We start from the raw sequence: 16,205 nt of genomic DNA on the forward strand, positions 1-16,205 counted from the left end.
AAGAGTAGGCCATAAAGAAAGTGAGACACAAAGGATCCTTGACTTCATTAAGGTACAATAGAGATATGAACTACACTGTGATTTCACTGGTACAGATAACTCCCTGGGGAAGAAATTCTCTCAACCAAATACAGGCTTACACATCCTCTACAGGTGATAGTCTCAGAGACATGTCTGGAGCACTGGGAAGTTAAGTACCTTCCTGTATGAGTCAGAGGCAGGACTGGAATCCAGAGCTTCCTGATTCTGAGGCTGCCCCTTGATCTACTATCAAGTGTCATAATACTTGCAAAAAACAGTGCTTGACACAGTGCCTGACACAAAGCTTGGTGCTATAGAAATGCTTATTCCCTTTCCCCTTATGCCCCACTGTATCTCAACCATAAATACCTCATAGATAGGTTCACAAGATCACATTTCTTCACTACAATGAGAGACTTAGGCAGTAATTTAGAGAATTAAATGTGTAGAGGATAAGCCTACCAACCTATGGTACTGAATTCCTCAAACCTCTGTTAAACAAGGAGCATCCCAGTACAATAAAATAAATAGAGAAAAATGGTGGCTCTTAACTTGCTGAAAGGCTCATGTCTCATACATTCTAGTCTACAAATATTCTTCCTCCTTCCCTTCCTTTTCACTTTCCCACTGCCAGTATGAACTTCCTACAACTCAGCTATAACCAACATCATAATATTCATGACTATCAAGAGTATAATAACAACCAGGATGGGGAAGGGCCTCTAGGCCAGGCCATATGAGGATTGCTTGAAGAAGTCAGGGTGTTTAGTCTGGAAAAGAAATGACTTAGGGAATACAAGTATCAGAAAGGCTGCCATGTACAAGAGGGAAGAGAATTATTCTGTTTGGTCCTGGAGGGCAAAAACAGGTAGAAGTTATAAATAGGTAAGTTTAAGCTTTATGCAGTGACAAACCAATTAAGGTTGTCCAAAGTGAAGCAGGGGCTTTGAGCAGTGGTGAGCTCTACCTGACATCTCACCGGAGCTCTTCAAGAAAACATTAGATTCCCATTTGCTGGGTCTGATGTCAGAGGGATTCCTGATCACAAATGGGCTGTCCCTTCCAACTCTTGAGATTCTGAGCTTTGAGATAAATACTGAATACATAAACACGTCCACGAACACCCACACCAGCCCCTACAAAACAACGCTGGGAAGAGCTCCCCCATCTCTTGTTTATTGTAGAGGAGAAGAGTAGAACTTCCCTTCAGGGAAAGTCAGCCAATATTGGGAAAGATCACAAACAAAATATTCTAAAAGGATAGGAATGCTGAATGAAAATAATTCTGTGGTCTTAGGCTTACACTAAAAAACAGTAAGTTTGTGAATTGTAGGCACTACTGATCAAATATTTAGGCCACACAGGCTGGTGGGATTTTTTAGCTCTGGAGATAGCCAGAGGTTTTCTCAAAAGTTCCGAGGTTCTACCTTATTTGATAAATAGCTCATTGTCTGTAAAAAAGACAATCCTAAGAGTAAAATATTATGGTGCTAACCTTCCCCTACACGTCAAAACCAATTGTTACCTGCTTCTGATGGGGACCATCACTCATTTGAACAAGGCACAAGTGCCTACATTTCAGGACATCACCTTTCCTTGCAAATCCTGGCCTAGGAAGAAGGGTCTTTTCCTACCTGGGATTATGTCACTGTCACCACGACTAGTTATAAAGTTGTCCATACCATGTTAGAAATCAAAGTGTCATAGGCTAAGAGATCAAGTAAAGGACCATCGAGATGACCTCATCCAACTCAATCATTTGACATCCAAGGAAACCAGGCTCAGAACAGCAGTGACTTGTCTATGACCCCAAGTCTAGTGCTTTCACAGCTCTACCCCATTGCCTCAAATGTGCACTCGATGACATGCCTGCCTGGTTCATCATTTTAGTATCATGGCTTTAAAAAACATTGACAATATTGATAAGAGACATCAAACTTAAAGGCACATACCCATATATTTTCTATGAATTAACATTTTCTTAGGAATTCAGAGGACCCAAAGCTTTTTCCTTCATCCCCATACCTACTCCCAAATTTTGGTAAAGAAAACTTAATTTTGAAAGTATTTCTTTTTTTTTTTAATTACATCTTATTGTTTTTTCAACAAACTCATTTAAAGACGGCACATAACAACCAGTTGCTCAATGAACAAAGCTGTTGTGTTTTCTCCAAATAGATGTTGTGATAACATCTATATACACACACATATATACATACACAAAGATACACAACAGCACACATGTGTCCTCTGCAGGTAAAGGAGGGGGAAAATTGTGAAAGGATTCCACCATTAACATAACATATTAAAACCACCGAAACTAAACTTGAGTACCTTCTTCATTCAGCTTCATAGAGAATTTTAAGTAGGAATCAAGTATTGCTTACAACTTTTGACACAGCCAGTAAGACTTAACGAGTCTTCACCAAATAAGCAACTTGCTATCTGACCCAAGAGTAGAGTCTGAACCTTTGCCTTCATTACAAATTTATTTTGCCCCAAAGTCACTATTGCTCCTAATCCCGAGGGTTGAGGAGATCAGAGGATTGAGCCTAGGAAGTCAGGAACCTCACATACCACCTAGTCCAAGTCCCTCATTTTTCAAAGGAAAAAACTGAAGCTCAGAGAGGGGAAGGAACTTAGTAATCACACAGCAGCCTAAGTGGCACATTTCGGTCTCCAAATCCATGGCTCTTTTCACTGCCCCACAGTAGCAAAATTCTTCTTCATCAAAACACTGAATGATTTTCCATGAACATATTTTCTTTCTTCATTTCAGAAAATGTCATTTAGACAAAGACTCCTACACACACCCACATACACATCCCCATTCCCACCAAAAAAGAGTTGGAAAACCCTAAAATAGATCAGGAAAAGGAGCCAAAGTCAATTCTGTTAATTGTAATAATATCAATGGAACAAATGTTAGAAACACCTATTTGCCAGAATAAAACCAATCATGAAATCCACCTATCTACAGCAGTCCATCTGCTTAAGGCCATCTCCTAACCAAAGTAATTATTAACCACCACAAGAATTGATAGGCCCTCTCTCTTCTCCTTCACCAGTAATTTTCAAAGAGCACTCCATCCTCCAAACAGTTGCTAACAACATGAGCTGGAAAGTGAAAAGGGTTGTCTTTCCATGGACTTCACTGATTGGGAGGAGAAACAGAACCAGCCATTTACATTTTTCTACAGTCTTGACAGGCTGCCTCCCTAAAAATCAAAGCAGCAAAAATTGTGAAGGAGGGACAATCCCTTGGTGATGGAGAGCTCAGGCAGCAAACAGTACCTCTGAGACAAGAAGTCTCACAAGTCGCTTTCAAAACCATGGTATTCTCCCCAAAGAATAACAAAATTGTTCCTGAAGAAGACTTCAGAAACTCACACACCCAAAATATAATTTCAATATTTATTTCATTTGTGAAATAGATTTCTCCTGGCAATGATTTAGTTGCTTTAAAAATAGATTAAATGTTGATTAGCCATAAAAACATGTAACAAGCAATTCATTTGTGTAAGAAAAGTAAATTACATGCATATTCAGCTACCTTGTAGGGTTCCCCAAAAAGACTGAAACCTGAGGCAAAGAGATCTTCATCTGGTTGAACTTCTTGATTTCTCCGTTCCCACTCCTTTCTTTTAAGTGCATTCCGGTCCTGTTCATAGTGACTGGAAAGAAAAGAAAATGACAAACAAAAGACTCATTACTAATGGAAGTCATTTAAGTTTCCCTAGTTATCAATGAGCACAAAAAATGTGAAGCCAGTCTCCCTCAAACTGATACTGTAGAAAGAGAATAGAATCCTTTTATTTTTTTCCCACTGGATTTAGGATCCTAGGCACTCTTCAGAATAAAAATAAAAATAATCTTGCATACAAGAAATTGGCCTATTTCAAAATAGCTGTGGTCTCTCCTTTGCCATGCTGTGTTACACTGGCATTCCTCCTGAAAAGGGAGATGCTAGCTGATTTTCTGCTCCATCACAGCCTTACTCTCCTCTTATAGGCTCAAACTGTAAGAGAAATGAAGCTTTTTTGGGGGGAAGGGGGAAGATGAGATGGGGGAGGATTACACAAAACCAAACCACTTTAATATCAGCACCTTCATTTTTCCCCTCCTTAAAGTCAGATCAGTCTAAAAGTCTTTTGGGGACTTTCTGGACAAAGCCATGGGTTTGGCTTAGAAGTAACAACTATTAGCACGGAAGAGAATATTTCTATTATTTAAAAGACTCAAATGCTCTTAAGGGACAATAGTTTTCTAAAGCCTGAATGTTTCTTGAACCCTCCTTGCCTTTAGTGATTTCCTACTGGAAGAAGAGCAAAAAAGCTAGGAGCCTTTGAAGATAAATTTAAGTGTTCCGGTTATACAGGTAGAGAAAGCGTTACCTCGTTAAAAAATATAACTGCTACTATATTTTTATTATTTTTCTTTCAATGAGAAAGTCCATTTCAACTAGGTCATAGTATTTGAAATCCTTAAGCTAGTTATCAAGTAAAGGTGTTCTTTTGGGGGAGGGGGTTGGCTTTGAGCTTTAACCTTAGCACAAACAACAAACAACGAAAACCCAAATAATGGGAGCAATGGTCATTAAGAATGGATAAAGAAACATACCTTCTTCATTTCAAGAGACAGATAAGGAGCCCCCAGGTAAGGAGGACTAACTAACCCAGGACCTTACTGTTCCCCCTGAAACTGTTTGCTATTCATCTTGTATTTGCTTATCTATTACATGTTGTTTTTTGTTTTCTTTTGTTTTTCCTGGAGGAAAGAACAGTATTGTTATTGGATGTCTCCCCAGCACCTGGTCCAGTGCCTGGCACATGGATGGATGTAAGCAAACCCTGGGGAATTTAAAGGAATTGAATTGATGTCTGGAATATGTCATATTCTATAAGAAGGGGTTACTATGTCAGGGGGGTTTGCTTATACTTGTGAAGGTTCTGTTAAAAGGAATGTTCAATGATGTGGGGATGTCCTTGAGGGACTATTTTTACTAGAGATATTTTCATCTCAATGGTATTCTGTAATAATGATATTTGAACTGCAGGGTCTCTTTTCAGCTCATTTTTTCTTAATTTGTCATGTTAATCAAAAGAATTTCTCAAGCCCAGGTCTTTTGATGAGTCTCTGGTTCCATACACAGTCGTATATACTCTTAGAGTGAGTCTACATAACGATACTTACTAGCTGTGAGACTCTTGGTCAAGTCACTTCATCTCTTTGACTCTGTTTCCTCATCTGTAAAATGGGAACAGTACTAGCATCTATTTCACAAGGTGTATTGGAAGGATCAAAAGAGATAAAATACATGAAGTGCTTTGCAAACTATTATTATTGTCATTAATATAATAATTATCAGTTACACCCTGACCCTGTGAAGCTTCCATTGTCTCTCCTTACCCATTTCCCTGTATTTTTATCTATTTTCCTTTTATATGGTCATATAAAAATGATTTGAAAAGCCTCATCTTCTGAATAAATAATTCTTTATTTTGTCAACTGGTGGGGGGAGGGCAAATAGCAAAACTTAATGTGATGTCAAGCAAACATGAGTAGGAAGATTTCATGGTATGTATGATGCCAGAGACAGGTGGAGCTACTTATAACTATGCTATAAATGGTAGTGAGGCCTTCTACCCCACCCAGGTGGGAGGGAGCTCTAAGTAAGACTGTCAATCAAAGCTCATCTCAAGTCTAGATACTGGACTCTATTGAGCTACTTCGAAGCAAGTCCTTCACATGGGGGCCTGATCAACATCATCAAGTACAGTTTTGAAACCTCTGAGAAGGAACAGCAAGGGCCAGGGAAGGGACAGATGGGGAACCACTGAGGTACAGTAACATCATCAATTTGGCCTCAAATAACGTTATTCAGTGTTATTCATAACCATGGAACTGGGGGTTAGAGGAGAGCAGGCTAAAAAGCAATTGCCAACAACAGAAATAACTGACATTTATAGAGCACTTGGATGTTTGAGAAATACAACCACCTGATTACAGACAAAGAAACTGAGGCTCACAAGTAGATCTGGGGTCACAGGACTTATGGGCTCATATATTTAGAGCTTGAAGAGCTTAGAAAGTCACCTCTCATTTTATAGATGAGGAAACTGAGTGCCCAATATCACATGACCAAGAAATGTCAAGGCAAGACTGAATCCGTTGTTTCCTTATACTAAGCCCAGTGTCCTATTCATGATTCAATCCTTCAGAGGAAGTGCTGTTTCAGAGGTTCAGTACCTCAAGATTAGATTAGCGTTAGGGCAGAAAATTCTGCTTTCCCGTAACAACAAAAAGTCACATTGCTCTTGAGTAATGAGCACAAGATGTCACTTTCCAAGCTGTCTGTTCATTTTGTGTACCTGACAGGCACTGGTGACATGCTGATAGATCACGTTTAATTCTCTCATGAAAAGGAGTGAAGCACTTTGGTCTTTTGGTGTACAACCACCTTCCCTTCCCTCCAAGGGAAGACATAATTAAAACCCTGAAGGAAAAAAAGAAAGTGCAAAAGAAGACTCTGTACCTGGTCTAGCATGGATGACCCTTGCTGAGGGAAGCAAGGAAGACCACGGCTGTGCTGTCCGCCCACATTGGATTGGTTCAGAGACTGTCGGCTACATTTTGCATCTGCTAATTAACTACCAAATTCCAGATGACAATCAGAAAAGCAGACTAGAGCCCATGCACACTGATGTTATCTGGTGCAAGCAAAATTGACTGAGACATTTTTCCCCCTTCTCTGTATAACAAAGAACAGTTAATTCTCATATCTCTGGTGAGAATGAATTGAATCTCCATAGAGTTCTGCTGCTCTTGGAAGATAACCAAACATCTACAACTTTTTTTTCCCTTTTTTTTGCCCAGCATGAGGCTATAATGAAAGCTTCACATGGCGAGCTATAATGAGGCCTGAACTACACGGTGATGAGGCTTTTCCAGGGGAGAAAGTCACTGATTTCTGACTGAAGCCACAATTCCGAATTTGAAGCACCAGCTAATTAAAACCACAGCTATGTATTTAGCCTCTTGTTATACCTACTGCAGTTTATAATTAGGAGGACCTCTTTATCTACTCAATTAAAGTTCCTACAATCCAGCAGCAGGCTGGGTTTGAACCTGTATGTGCTGCCGAAACCACAGGAAAGCATGTGTATGTCCCGTGATGATCTGACACTGCATGCTTGGTTTCAAAAGGAAAAAGAAAGGCCTTAGAACCACAAAGAAATGTTCAGATCAGAAATGAGAGTTAATAATCAGATTATCAGGCTGATGAGAATAGGATCTGGGACTGAACAGTATGAAAAACTTGAGAGGTTGAGCAGATAAGCTCATTGGGGTTTTCCTGGCTGGAGAAAAGGATTCAACAATCACTTGTAACATCTTGTGATACATTTGATAACTATTATTTTGAATCTGATATACTGAGATCTGTCATGGTAATGAGGGACCACAATTATGAAAGCCAAGTCAACTTTAATGTAACCAGAGGTCCTTGGTTTCGCCTTTATGATCATCATTTTTCAGTGGTATTGCTTTTTGTGATGACACATTTTCTTATCACATGGGAAAGAAAGGCAGCAGGAATACATAGATCTCAGAGGTGTTTATTTTTGCTCATTTGTTATTTTGATAAAAGGCTTGAATTAGAATTTCATCATCTGAGATCTAGCATCTGAAAGAGCGGGAAGTGGCCTTAGCTGTAAAAAAGTCAAGCCTCTCACCATAAAAATGGGGAAAGGAAACACCAGAGTTGGGAGCGGAATTGCCCTAAGATTAGGCCATTAGAGCCAGAAGTAGAACTCAATACTGAGCACTAGTCCAGAACCAAGTCGACTTATTATCAATGATGTTGCCCATCTCCGGTGTTCTCTCTTTCATACTTTATCCAGATCTTAGTGACTCTGCCTTTATATTATGATCCTCCACCTTAACTTATAGATAGATAGCCCTCATTTTCATCATCAGAAGTTACATGAGTATTACCATGAAAATAAAACCAAATGAACTTTTATTGAGCCATTATATTAAGTTGAATTATTTTCTCTTCATTACTTCACCGTGGTAGCTTACCTAAAATTACTGGCTGGTCAGTAAGTTGGATATTTAAAAACACTGTCAGAGCCCGAAGAAATATTTGAGATCAAGTCCAGCTCCTTTAAAGGAGTCCATGCCTTCACATGAGGAAAGCAAGCCCAAGGAAGGTCATGGCAAAGTCAGGACAAGGACTCACATCCCCTATCTGTCTCTTTCCTTCTCACCTGTGCCTTCTGGAATCCCTAGTTGCCTTCCAAACTCAACTCAAGCATTCACTTTCTAGAGGGCGACCCCACAGTTCAAGAGGCACTGAAGGGGTCACAAGTGGGAAAAGTTTAAGAAGCCCTGTTCTAGAGGAAACATTTCCCAATCCTATGCACCTGCAAACACCCTCTCCCACAAATTACCTTCTATCTACTGTGAATATATTTGGCATATATTTATACAGGTACATGGTATCTCCCCAGTAGAATTCAAGCTTCAGTTTTCTCTTTGTGTTCTCCACACACAACAGTACATATAAATGCTGGTTGATTGATTGCTTGGTTCCCACTAACACCAGGCTGCTTCCCTCGGTCTTGATTTCCTGCTCTGTAAGATTTACGGGGTGGGACTAAGTGATATCTAAGGTTCTCCTTGCCATCTCTGCCATTCCAGCATGATAGTATTCTCTTCTTTATGAATCCATCTTCCTCAAGCAATAATGTGTCTCTCAAATGCACTACAGGGGTCAACTAGACAAAGGATTGTATTTTATTAGAAAAATACCAATAGGGAAAAGCATTGGGAACCTAATCTATATTTTAATGCAAAGACCATTACTTTCCTTATGCAAAATGAGCAGAACCTCGAGGGACTCTTATACCATATTGTATCTGGGGGAAAAGTGTCTGCATTGTATACTTTATGAATTTTAATGATCATTTTTTTGCTCCACTTAATGCTGGTTATGTTACAAAGCTACTTACAGAAACATTAAAAAACCACTGATAATTTAAAATGGCATGCTTGCTTAAAACCCTTTTAACTAATAAAGTAATTATGATATTAACAATATACAACAAGGTAAATAATTCAGGGCTTTTTTAATGCCAATGCCACTAAAACACCTCTATTTTAGCTATCATCTCTGCGAAAACATAAAAACACATATTTAATTCTCCCAGTAGACAAAGAAAACAGTCACTCACTCTGCGTGGTTCAGTTGAAGTTTACAAACTACTCAATCTGCACTAGTAGAGTTTATGACTTTGCCAGAGCTGTGAATGAATTGATGCCTTCTATACAACTGGCAAATATTTATCTTTACTACATGCTCCTGAGCTCCAAGTCATATTTTTTTTTTCCTAACTTAAAGTCACCATTTGAATTTCCCCCTAGTTCTGGTCTCTAATTGGCCTCAGGCTGTAAAATAGGGAATCATCTAGTTCTTTAGCAAGCCAAAAGAACTCCAGAAGTAGTGTGAACATGTGGTCACCAGAGGAGACTGTGGATTTTAAGGCAGTGGACATAAGGCTCTAAGATGTGGGGGCCAGGGAGTGCAGTGTGATGAGGCCTGGCTCTGCATTTGGAGCCGGAGGACAATATATGTGAAAATCCCAGACCCACTACTTCCTGGCTAACTAATCTTTCTGGGCCTTACTTTCTCCACTGAGAGGTAGCTGATCTCTAAGGCCTCTCTTAGCTATTATATAGCTATGATCTATGATCCGCTTCATTCATTTTTAAAACAAAAAAAATCAAAGAGACATCCAGAGATATGTTGGATATTCCAGAAATGCCCAGGGATGTAAAAACAAAAAGCATCAAACTTTTTTTTAAAAGACAAAATAGAAAAAGGGGCTATGGCTTAATTTCATGGGTCTGTTGACTTCTTCCCCCCACCCCCCGCCCCGCCTTTTTTGGATGTATATGTGAGATTTCTTGGGTGCAGGGAGAAAACAACCTTTCTCCACCAATGCAGATCACCAACCTATTCAGTGGGTATTCAAGTTTCACAAGGCACTAACTTTGCTCAGAAGTGCGTAAAATGTATGAGAGACAGCACTTGAACTCAGGGAATCAAGCATCTGAGGCTATTGGCCACCGATGATACCTCGATTTATGATACTTTCCAAAACCAAAACGGTAGACAAAATCGGGCACTTGTACCCTCACCAGCTTTCCGCCTTGGCTCATCCGCATATTCATTGCTTTCTGTCGTGAATGTTTATTATGAAACAGTTTGATTTTACTTATTTCTCCCATTAAACTCTTTTCTGATCCTTTAGGGGCAGGGATCACATCTTATGCTTCTCTTTATAACTCTGCACATGACTGAGTTAAAGAAGGAACAGAAATAGTGACAACTTGAAGAACCGCAGAAAATGATCTGTGAAGATTTGGTATTTGTTGTTGTTTGGTAGCATGGGCTTAGGGCAAAACAACTCTCAGACTAACTCACAAAACTGCCACGATTTCTTCTGAGGAGAACCTTTTCTCATATTTAAATGACAAGATGAAATACAACTTCAGAATGATAAAACATAATTTACAAATCAAAGAGAGCTAAGCTACAGTGAGAAATTCATCCAAGAACAAAAATGAGACCTTTAATTAATTACTAGAGCACAGAGAAACTGAATCTCTGACCTGGAAATGCACTTCTCAGAGGCTGCCTCAGCCAAGCTATGCCTGAATGACGATGCCCTGCCTAGGTGCCTTCACCAAGAGAGAGCCCAGTGCCTCCAGGAGCACCCCACTCTCACTCTTAGACAGCTCGAATTGATGACATCAAGCCTAAATGCAGGACTCTGCAATTTAGAATCTTTACTCTTAATTATTCCCCCTTCTACAAGACAGCCCTTCATATACCTGATTATAGCTATCATGTTTCCCAAATCTTTTCTTCTCCAATTTAAACAAACTGAACTTTCTGTTGAAGTTCCCTGAAGTCATTTTCATATGGCCTGGTCTGTAATCTACTCATCATCCTACCTCCTCAGTCATCTGTGAACACACATTTCTTTATCAATGCCCTTCCTAAAATGTGGCTCCCATCACCGAACACAACACTGCAGATGTGACCTAACCAGGGCAGAGGACAGTATGACAATTTAAAATTTAATGTTATATGGCATCAACACAGTTAATTATAAATAGCTACAAATTACACTTCAAGCAAGAATAGACTAAAAACATAACAGTGTAATGAAGGTCAGCTTGGGAAATAACCAATTATAATCATACTTTATGGGGAGGGATGGTGATAAGGAAGTTAGGAAGGCCTATGCTCAAACCCCTCCTTAGACACTAACTAGTTGAGTGAGCTGTTATAAACCTCAGTTTCCTCAAGCATAAAAAATGGCTGAAAGATAATGGCACCTACCTCATGAGGTTGTAAGATGCCAGGGAGTTAATGACTGTAAAGCACGTTGTAAGCCCCTTCCCCCTCCCTATCAGCTATCATCATTATCACATTTAGAGAAAAGGGCTTTCAAATCTGCCTCATTTGATTCCCACTACAATTTTGTGAGGAGGCATGATTATTACTATTATGCTCATTTTATAGATGAAGAAACTGAGGATAGCAAACATACATAAGACACAGAGCAAGTAAGGAGGAAAACTGAGAGTTAAGCATTCTTATTCAATTCATTATTCTTTCCAATATAAAACCCTAATTCCCCTGGACCTACACATACCAATGACACAATTTCACAATCTTGTATCTTTACACATCATAAAATGTCAATATTTTATCATTACTAGTATTGGAGAGATAAATGTTTTGAAAAAAGCTAAGTGACACAGAGTGAATGACCTTGAATGAGGAACACCTGAGTTCAAATCCAGCCTCACACATTTATTAGCTGTGTGACCCTGGACAAGTCACTTTATCTGTCTGCCTTGGTTTTCTCACCTATAAAATGAGGATAGTATTAGCACCTCCTTTGGAGGCAGGGCAAAGTCACTTAGCTTTCTAGCACATTTACCTACGAGGGATTGGACCAGATAGCCTCTAAAGTCTCTTCCAGTTCTACATCTATGATTTTGTGATCCCTCACCTGCAATATGCACCTCTCATATAGTCCCTATATCATTCTAGCCTTTGCTTGAAGACCACTTGTGAGAGAAGAATTCTGTGAGGGTGTAATTAATAGAGTCTAGACTGGGAATCAGACAGACCTGGATTCAAATTCCACCTCTGACACTTAGTTATGTTCATGGGCTACTTACTGTACTTCTCTGAAGCTCTTTCCCTATCTGTAAAATGGAGATAATGATACCTATAGGTAACTTCCTGGGGTCACTGTGAGGTTCAAAGGAGATTGTATACGTAGAATGTATTGCAGACCTTGAAATTTTAGATGAATGAGCTATTAATATCATGTGGATACCATATTAGGTCTTAGAACTATATAATTTTTTAAGATTTTATGTATATATATATATATGTATATATATATATATATATATATATATATATATATATATATATATGTATGTATGTATTTGTATAAGATTCTAAGAAAAACACCATGTAAACAGAGAGTTAGCCTCCAAGTTTTGCCTCCGCCACATTTGAGCTGGGTGGCCTCTCAGTGTTCCAGGCACGTCTCCCAGATTGTAAATTGCAGTCGAGCTGCTGATCTACATTGGTGGTAATACTTTCCTCAACTGAGTTAGGTAGGTTCTACACTTATCACTCAAAAGTGGCCACTGGATTGGAAAAGGTCAGTTTATGTCCCAATTCTAAGGGAAATGCCAAGGAATGTTCAAATTCCTGAACAACTGCGCTCATTTCACATACCAGCAAGGTTATGCTTCAGATTCTGCAAGCTAGACTTCAACAATACGTGAACCAAGAATGTCAGAAGAGCAGAATAGTTTTTGAAGAGGCAGAGAAACGAGACACCAAACTGTCACTTTTGGAGAGAGCAAGGGAGTTCCAGAAAAACATCTACTTCTGCTTCATTGACCACACTAAAGCCTTTGACTGTATAATCACAACAAAATGTAGCAAGTCCTCAGAGAGATGGGAGTACCAGATCATCCATCTTACATGTCTTCTGAGGAACCTGTATGTCCTTTAAGAAACAACAGTTAGAACCAAACATGGAACAACTGATTGGTTTAAGATTGGAAAAGGTGTATGACAAGGATGCATATTGTCATTTATATGTTTTTATATTTATTTTATATATTCTATATTCTATTATAAATATTATATATTATATTACATGATATTAACATATATAATAGTATATTAACATAATATATTATATAATATACTTATATTATAAATATCACATATTTATATTGTCACTTTGTTTAACTTATATGCAGAGTATGTCATGGGAAATGCCAGACTTGATGAATCAAAAGCTGGAATTAAGGTTGCTGGGAGAAATATTAACAATCTCAGATATGCAGAGGATACCACTATGATGACAGCAAGTGAAGAGGAATTAATAAACTTCTTGACGAAGGTGAAAGAGGAAAGTAAAACTGGCTTGAAGCTTAACATCAAAAAACTAAGATCTTGGCAACTGGTCCCCTCACTTCTTGGCAAATAGAGGGAGAAGAAATGGAAGCAGTGTCAGACTTTATATTCTTGGGCTCAAAGATCACTGCAGATGGTGACTGCAGCCATGAAATTAAAAAATGCTCCTTGGAAGGAAAGCTATGGCAAATCTGGATAGCATTCTAAAAAGCAGAGACATCACTTTGCTGACAAAGGTCTGTATAGTCAAAGTTATGATTTTTCCAGTAGCAATGTATGGGCTGGGAGAGTTGGATTATAATGAAAGCTGAGCGCTGTAGAAGTAGTGCTGGAGAAGACTTTTGAGAGTCCCTTGGACATCAAGGAGATCAAATCAGTCAATACTTAGAGAAATTAAGTGAGGCTATTCACCAGAATGTCAAACACTGAAGCTGAAACTTAAATACTTTGGCCATATAATCAGAAGATGGCACGCACTGGAAAGGACCCTGATGTTGGGAAAGATTGAAAGCAAAAAGGAAGGGGGGAAACAGGGGATGAGGTGGATAGTGTCATGGAAGTAGTGAAAATGAACTTGGACAGACTTCAAGAGATAGTGGTCCACGGGGTCACAGAATAGGACACAACTGAATGACTGATCAACAGCAAAGGTACTACACGTATCATTGTCTCCACTTGCCAGAAGAAGCTCTTGAAGCAGTTCCATCCCACTTTGTGACAGATTCAATTGTTAGAAGTATTTCCTTCCATGGTGCCAGCCCTGCAAGCCTTTACAGAAATAGTATTTTGAAGAACATATTTTGCATTACACTTAATTCAAAGCAACGCAACTGGAAACAGGCATTACATTTGAATGACTCCCTAGGATAAAACTTTCACTTCTCAGAAGCTCAGAATGAATGAGCAGGAAAAAAAAAAATAAAGCCAAGGACAAAGGAGGTAAAGGGCCAACCTAGACTTTTCTAGCTCACAAAAAGCTTTGTATTCAACAACTTTTCCCTCCAGGCAAACGCTTACAGCCTAGAGCCAGAAAGTCTCCCCTTTTCTCACAGTCAAACACAGGCCTGGTTAGTAGAAAGTAATCTCTCTAGGGGCAGGGACTGTCTCTCTTTTATCTTTCTTTTCCCTGGGCTTCACATAGTGCGCAACATATAGGAGATTAATACAGCCTTGCTGGTTAATTCATTAGAATCTCCTCAACATTCAGAGGAGAGAGAGGTTCTCTCTGGGATCAAAGATTGTAACTTTGGGGCAGGTAGGTGGCGCAGTGGATAGAGCAACAGCCCTGGAATCAGGAGGACCTGAGTTCAAATATGACCTCAGACACATAACACTTGCTAGCTGTGAGACTCGGAGCAAGTCACTTAAACCCAAATGCCTCACAAAAAAAAAATCCAAAAACAAAAAAACAAACAAAAAAAACAACAACCAAGATCGCCACCTTGTTTTTAGCCCCACTCTTGGTGACCTGACTTTTTCCTCCTCATCAGCGTCCCAGATTTTAAACTCTGCTTACCTCCCCAAGATCTACACTGCTTGGCAGTTCCTTCTTGGCCTTGACAGACTTCCAGAACGCCAAAGAGCCATTCACTGAGGCATAGTAGATAGAGTAAACCTCAGAGTTAAGAACTGGCTATGTGTCTTGCCTTTGATTCATACTAGCTGGTTGATTGTGGGCTTGGTCACTTTACCTCTCAATGTCCCCAACTATTCTCTAAGATGATAAAGAACAAACCAGTTGCAGATCAGCATTGGTCACAAGAGTTTTCACAACACAGGTGAAATCACAGGTCCAGACCCATCATCAAAAAAAAGGAAGGGAAAAAACATGTCGGACGCTATGCAATGCTAAGTGTTAGGGAAACAAAAACATTAGCAAAAAGAAAGTCTCTTGCCTTCAAGAAAACCACATTCTTTGGGGAAAGATAAAACAGTACATTGAATAAATACAGAGTAATTTCAGGAAGTAGGAAGTCCTAATAATTTGGGGGTGGGAAACAAGTAGGAGGGGAACAAGGAAGATACCAGCGGCAGCTGAGCTGAACCTTAAAGTCATTGGTTTCTTGACTTCAACTCTAGGGTACTCATTTCTCTAAATATTCACCCCTGCCAGCAGCAGCCCCATGGCCACAGGCTCCTCTTTTCTGTTGTCTGTGACACCGAGCTGCCAGACTGTGTCTAAGGGGGGCCTCCTGTCATGTCTCCTCCCAGTCAGCCCACTACTCTTGCCACCCATAGCCTATGACAATGATGTAATTACCATGTCCTCCAGACTACTTCATTTGTCATTTTGATGTGGCTTTGTCTTTGTTTCCTGGATTGGACAGTCGAAAAAGACTCCTTCCTGAGCCATTTGTTCCAGTACACAGAACCAGTTGCTTGTCTTCTCCATGATGCTTGTATTTTGTAGGCTAGGGTTTTAGTTTTACTAGTGTTTGGTTTTCTTTCTTTATTAATACTTCGACCCTTACATTTCTCTTCTTCCTTAACCTTTTGCTCATCCATTTCTGCCTCTGCTCCTCTCCTGAGGAGAAGAGAAAAGTGAACATTCAGTGGACTATGACAGCAGGAAAAGTCACCCTGTCTCCATTCAGGCAACCCTATTGGTCAAAGTGAAATGATGTCGTAGGGGGCAAAAGAACTCTGCCATATA

At 39.5% G+C, this 16,205-nt stretch overlaps 1 protein-coding gene across 6 annotated transcripts in view; it reads right to left on the reverse strand.

Annotated features, from left to right (window-relative positions):
- The window catches only part of AFF2 (ALF transcription elongation factor 2), a 499,551-nt gene that overhangs the window by 303,545 nt on the left and 179,801 nt on the right, over positions 1-16,205 (reverse strand). For all 6 annotated transcript variants that reach the window (XR_002322059.2, XM_020974795.2, XM_078147880.1 and 3 more), the window contains exon 2: positions 3,575-3,695. Coding sequence is in view for 5 of the 6 variants with exons in the window: in XM_020974795.2 (XP_020830454.1) it covers positions 3,575-3,695 (121 nt within the window). In the remaining variant the exon portion in view is untranslated. The remainder of the gene's footprint in view (positions 1-3,574; positions 3,696-16,205) is intronic.

This window comes from Phascolarctos cinereus, unplaced genomic scaffold (assembly GCF_003287225.1).
Source record: "Phascolarctos cinereus isolate Bilbo 61053 unplaced genomic scaffold, phaCin_HiC Scaffold_8;HRSCAF=390, whole genome shotgun sequence".
NCBI classification, from domain to species: domain Eukaryota; kingdom Metazoa; phylum Chordata; class Mammalia; order Diprotodontia; family Phascolarctidae; genus Phascolarctos; species Phascolarctos cinereus.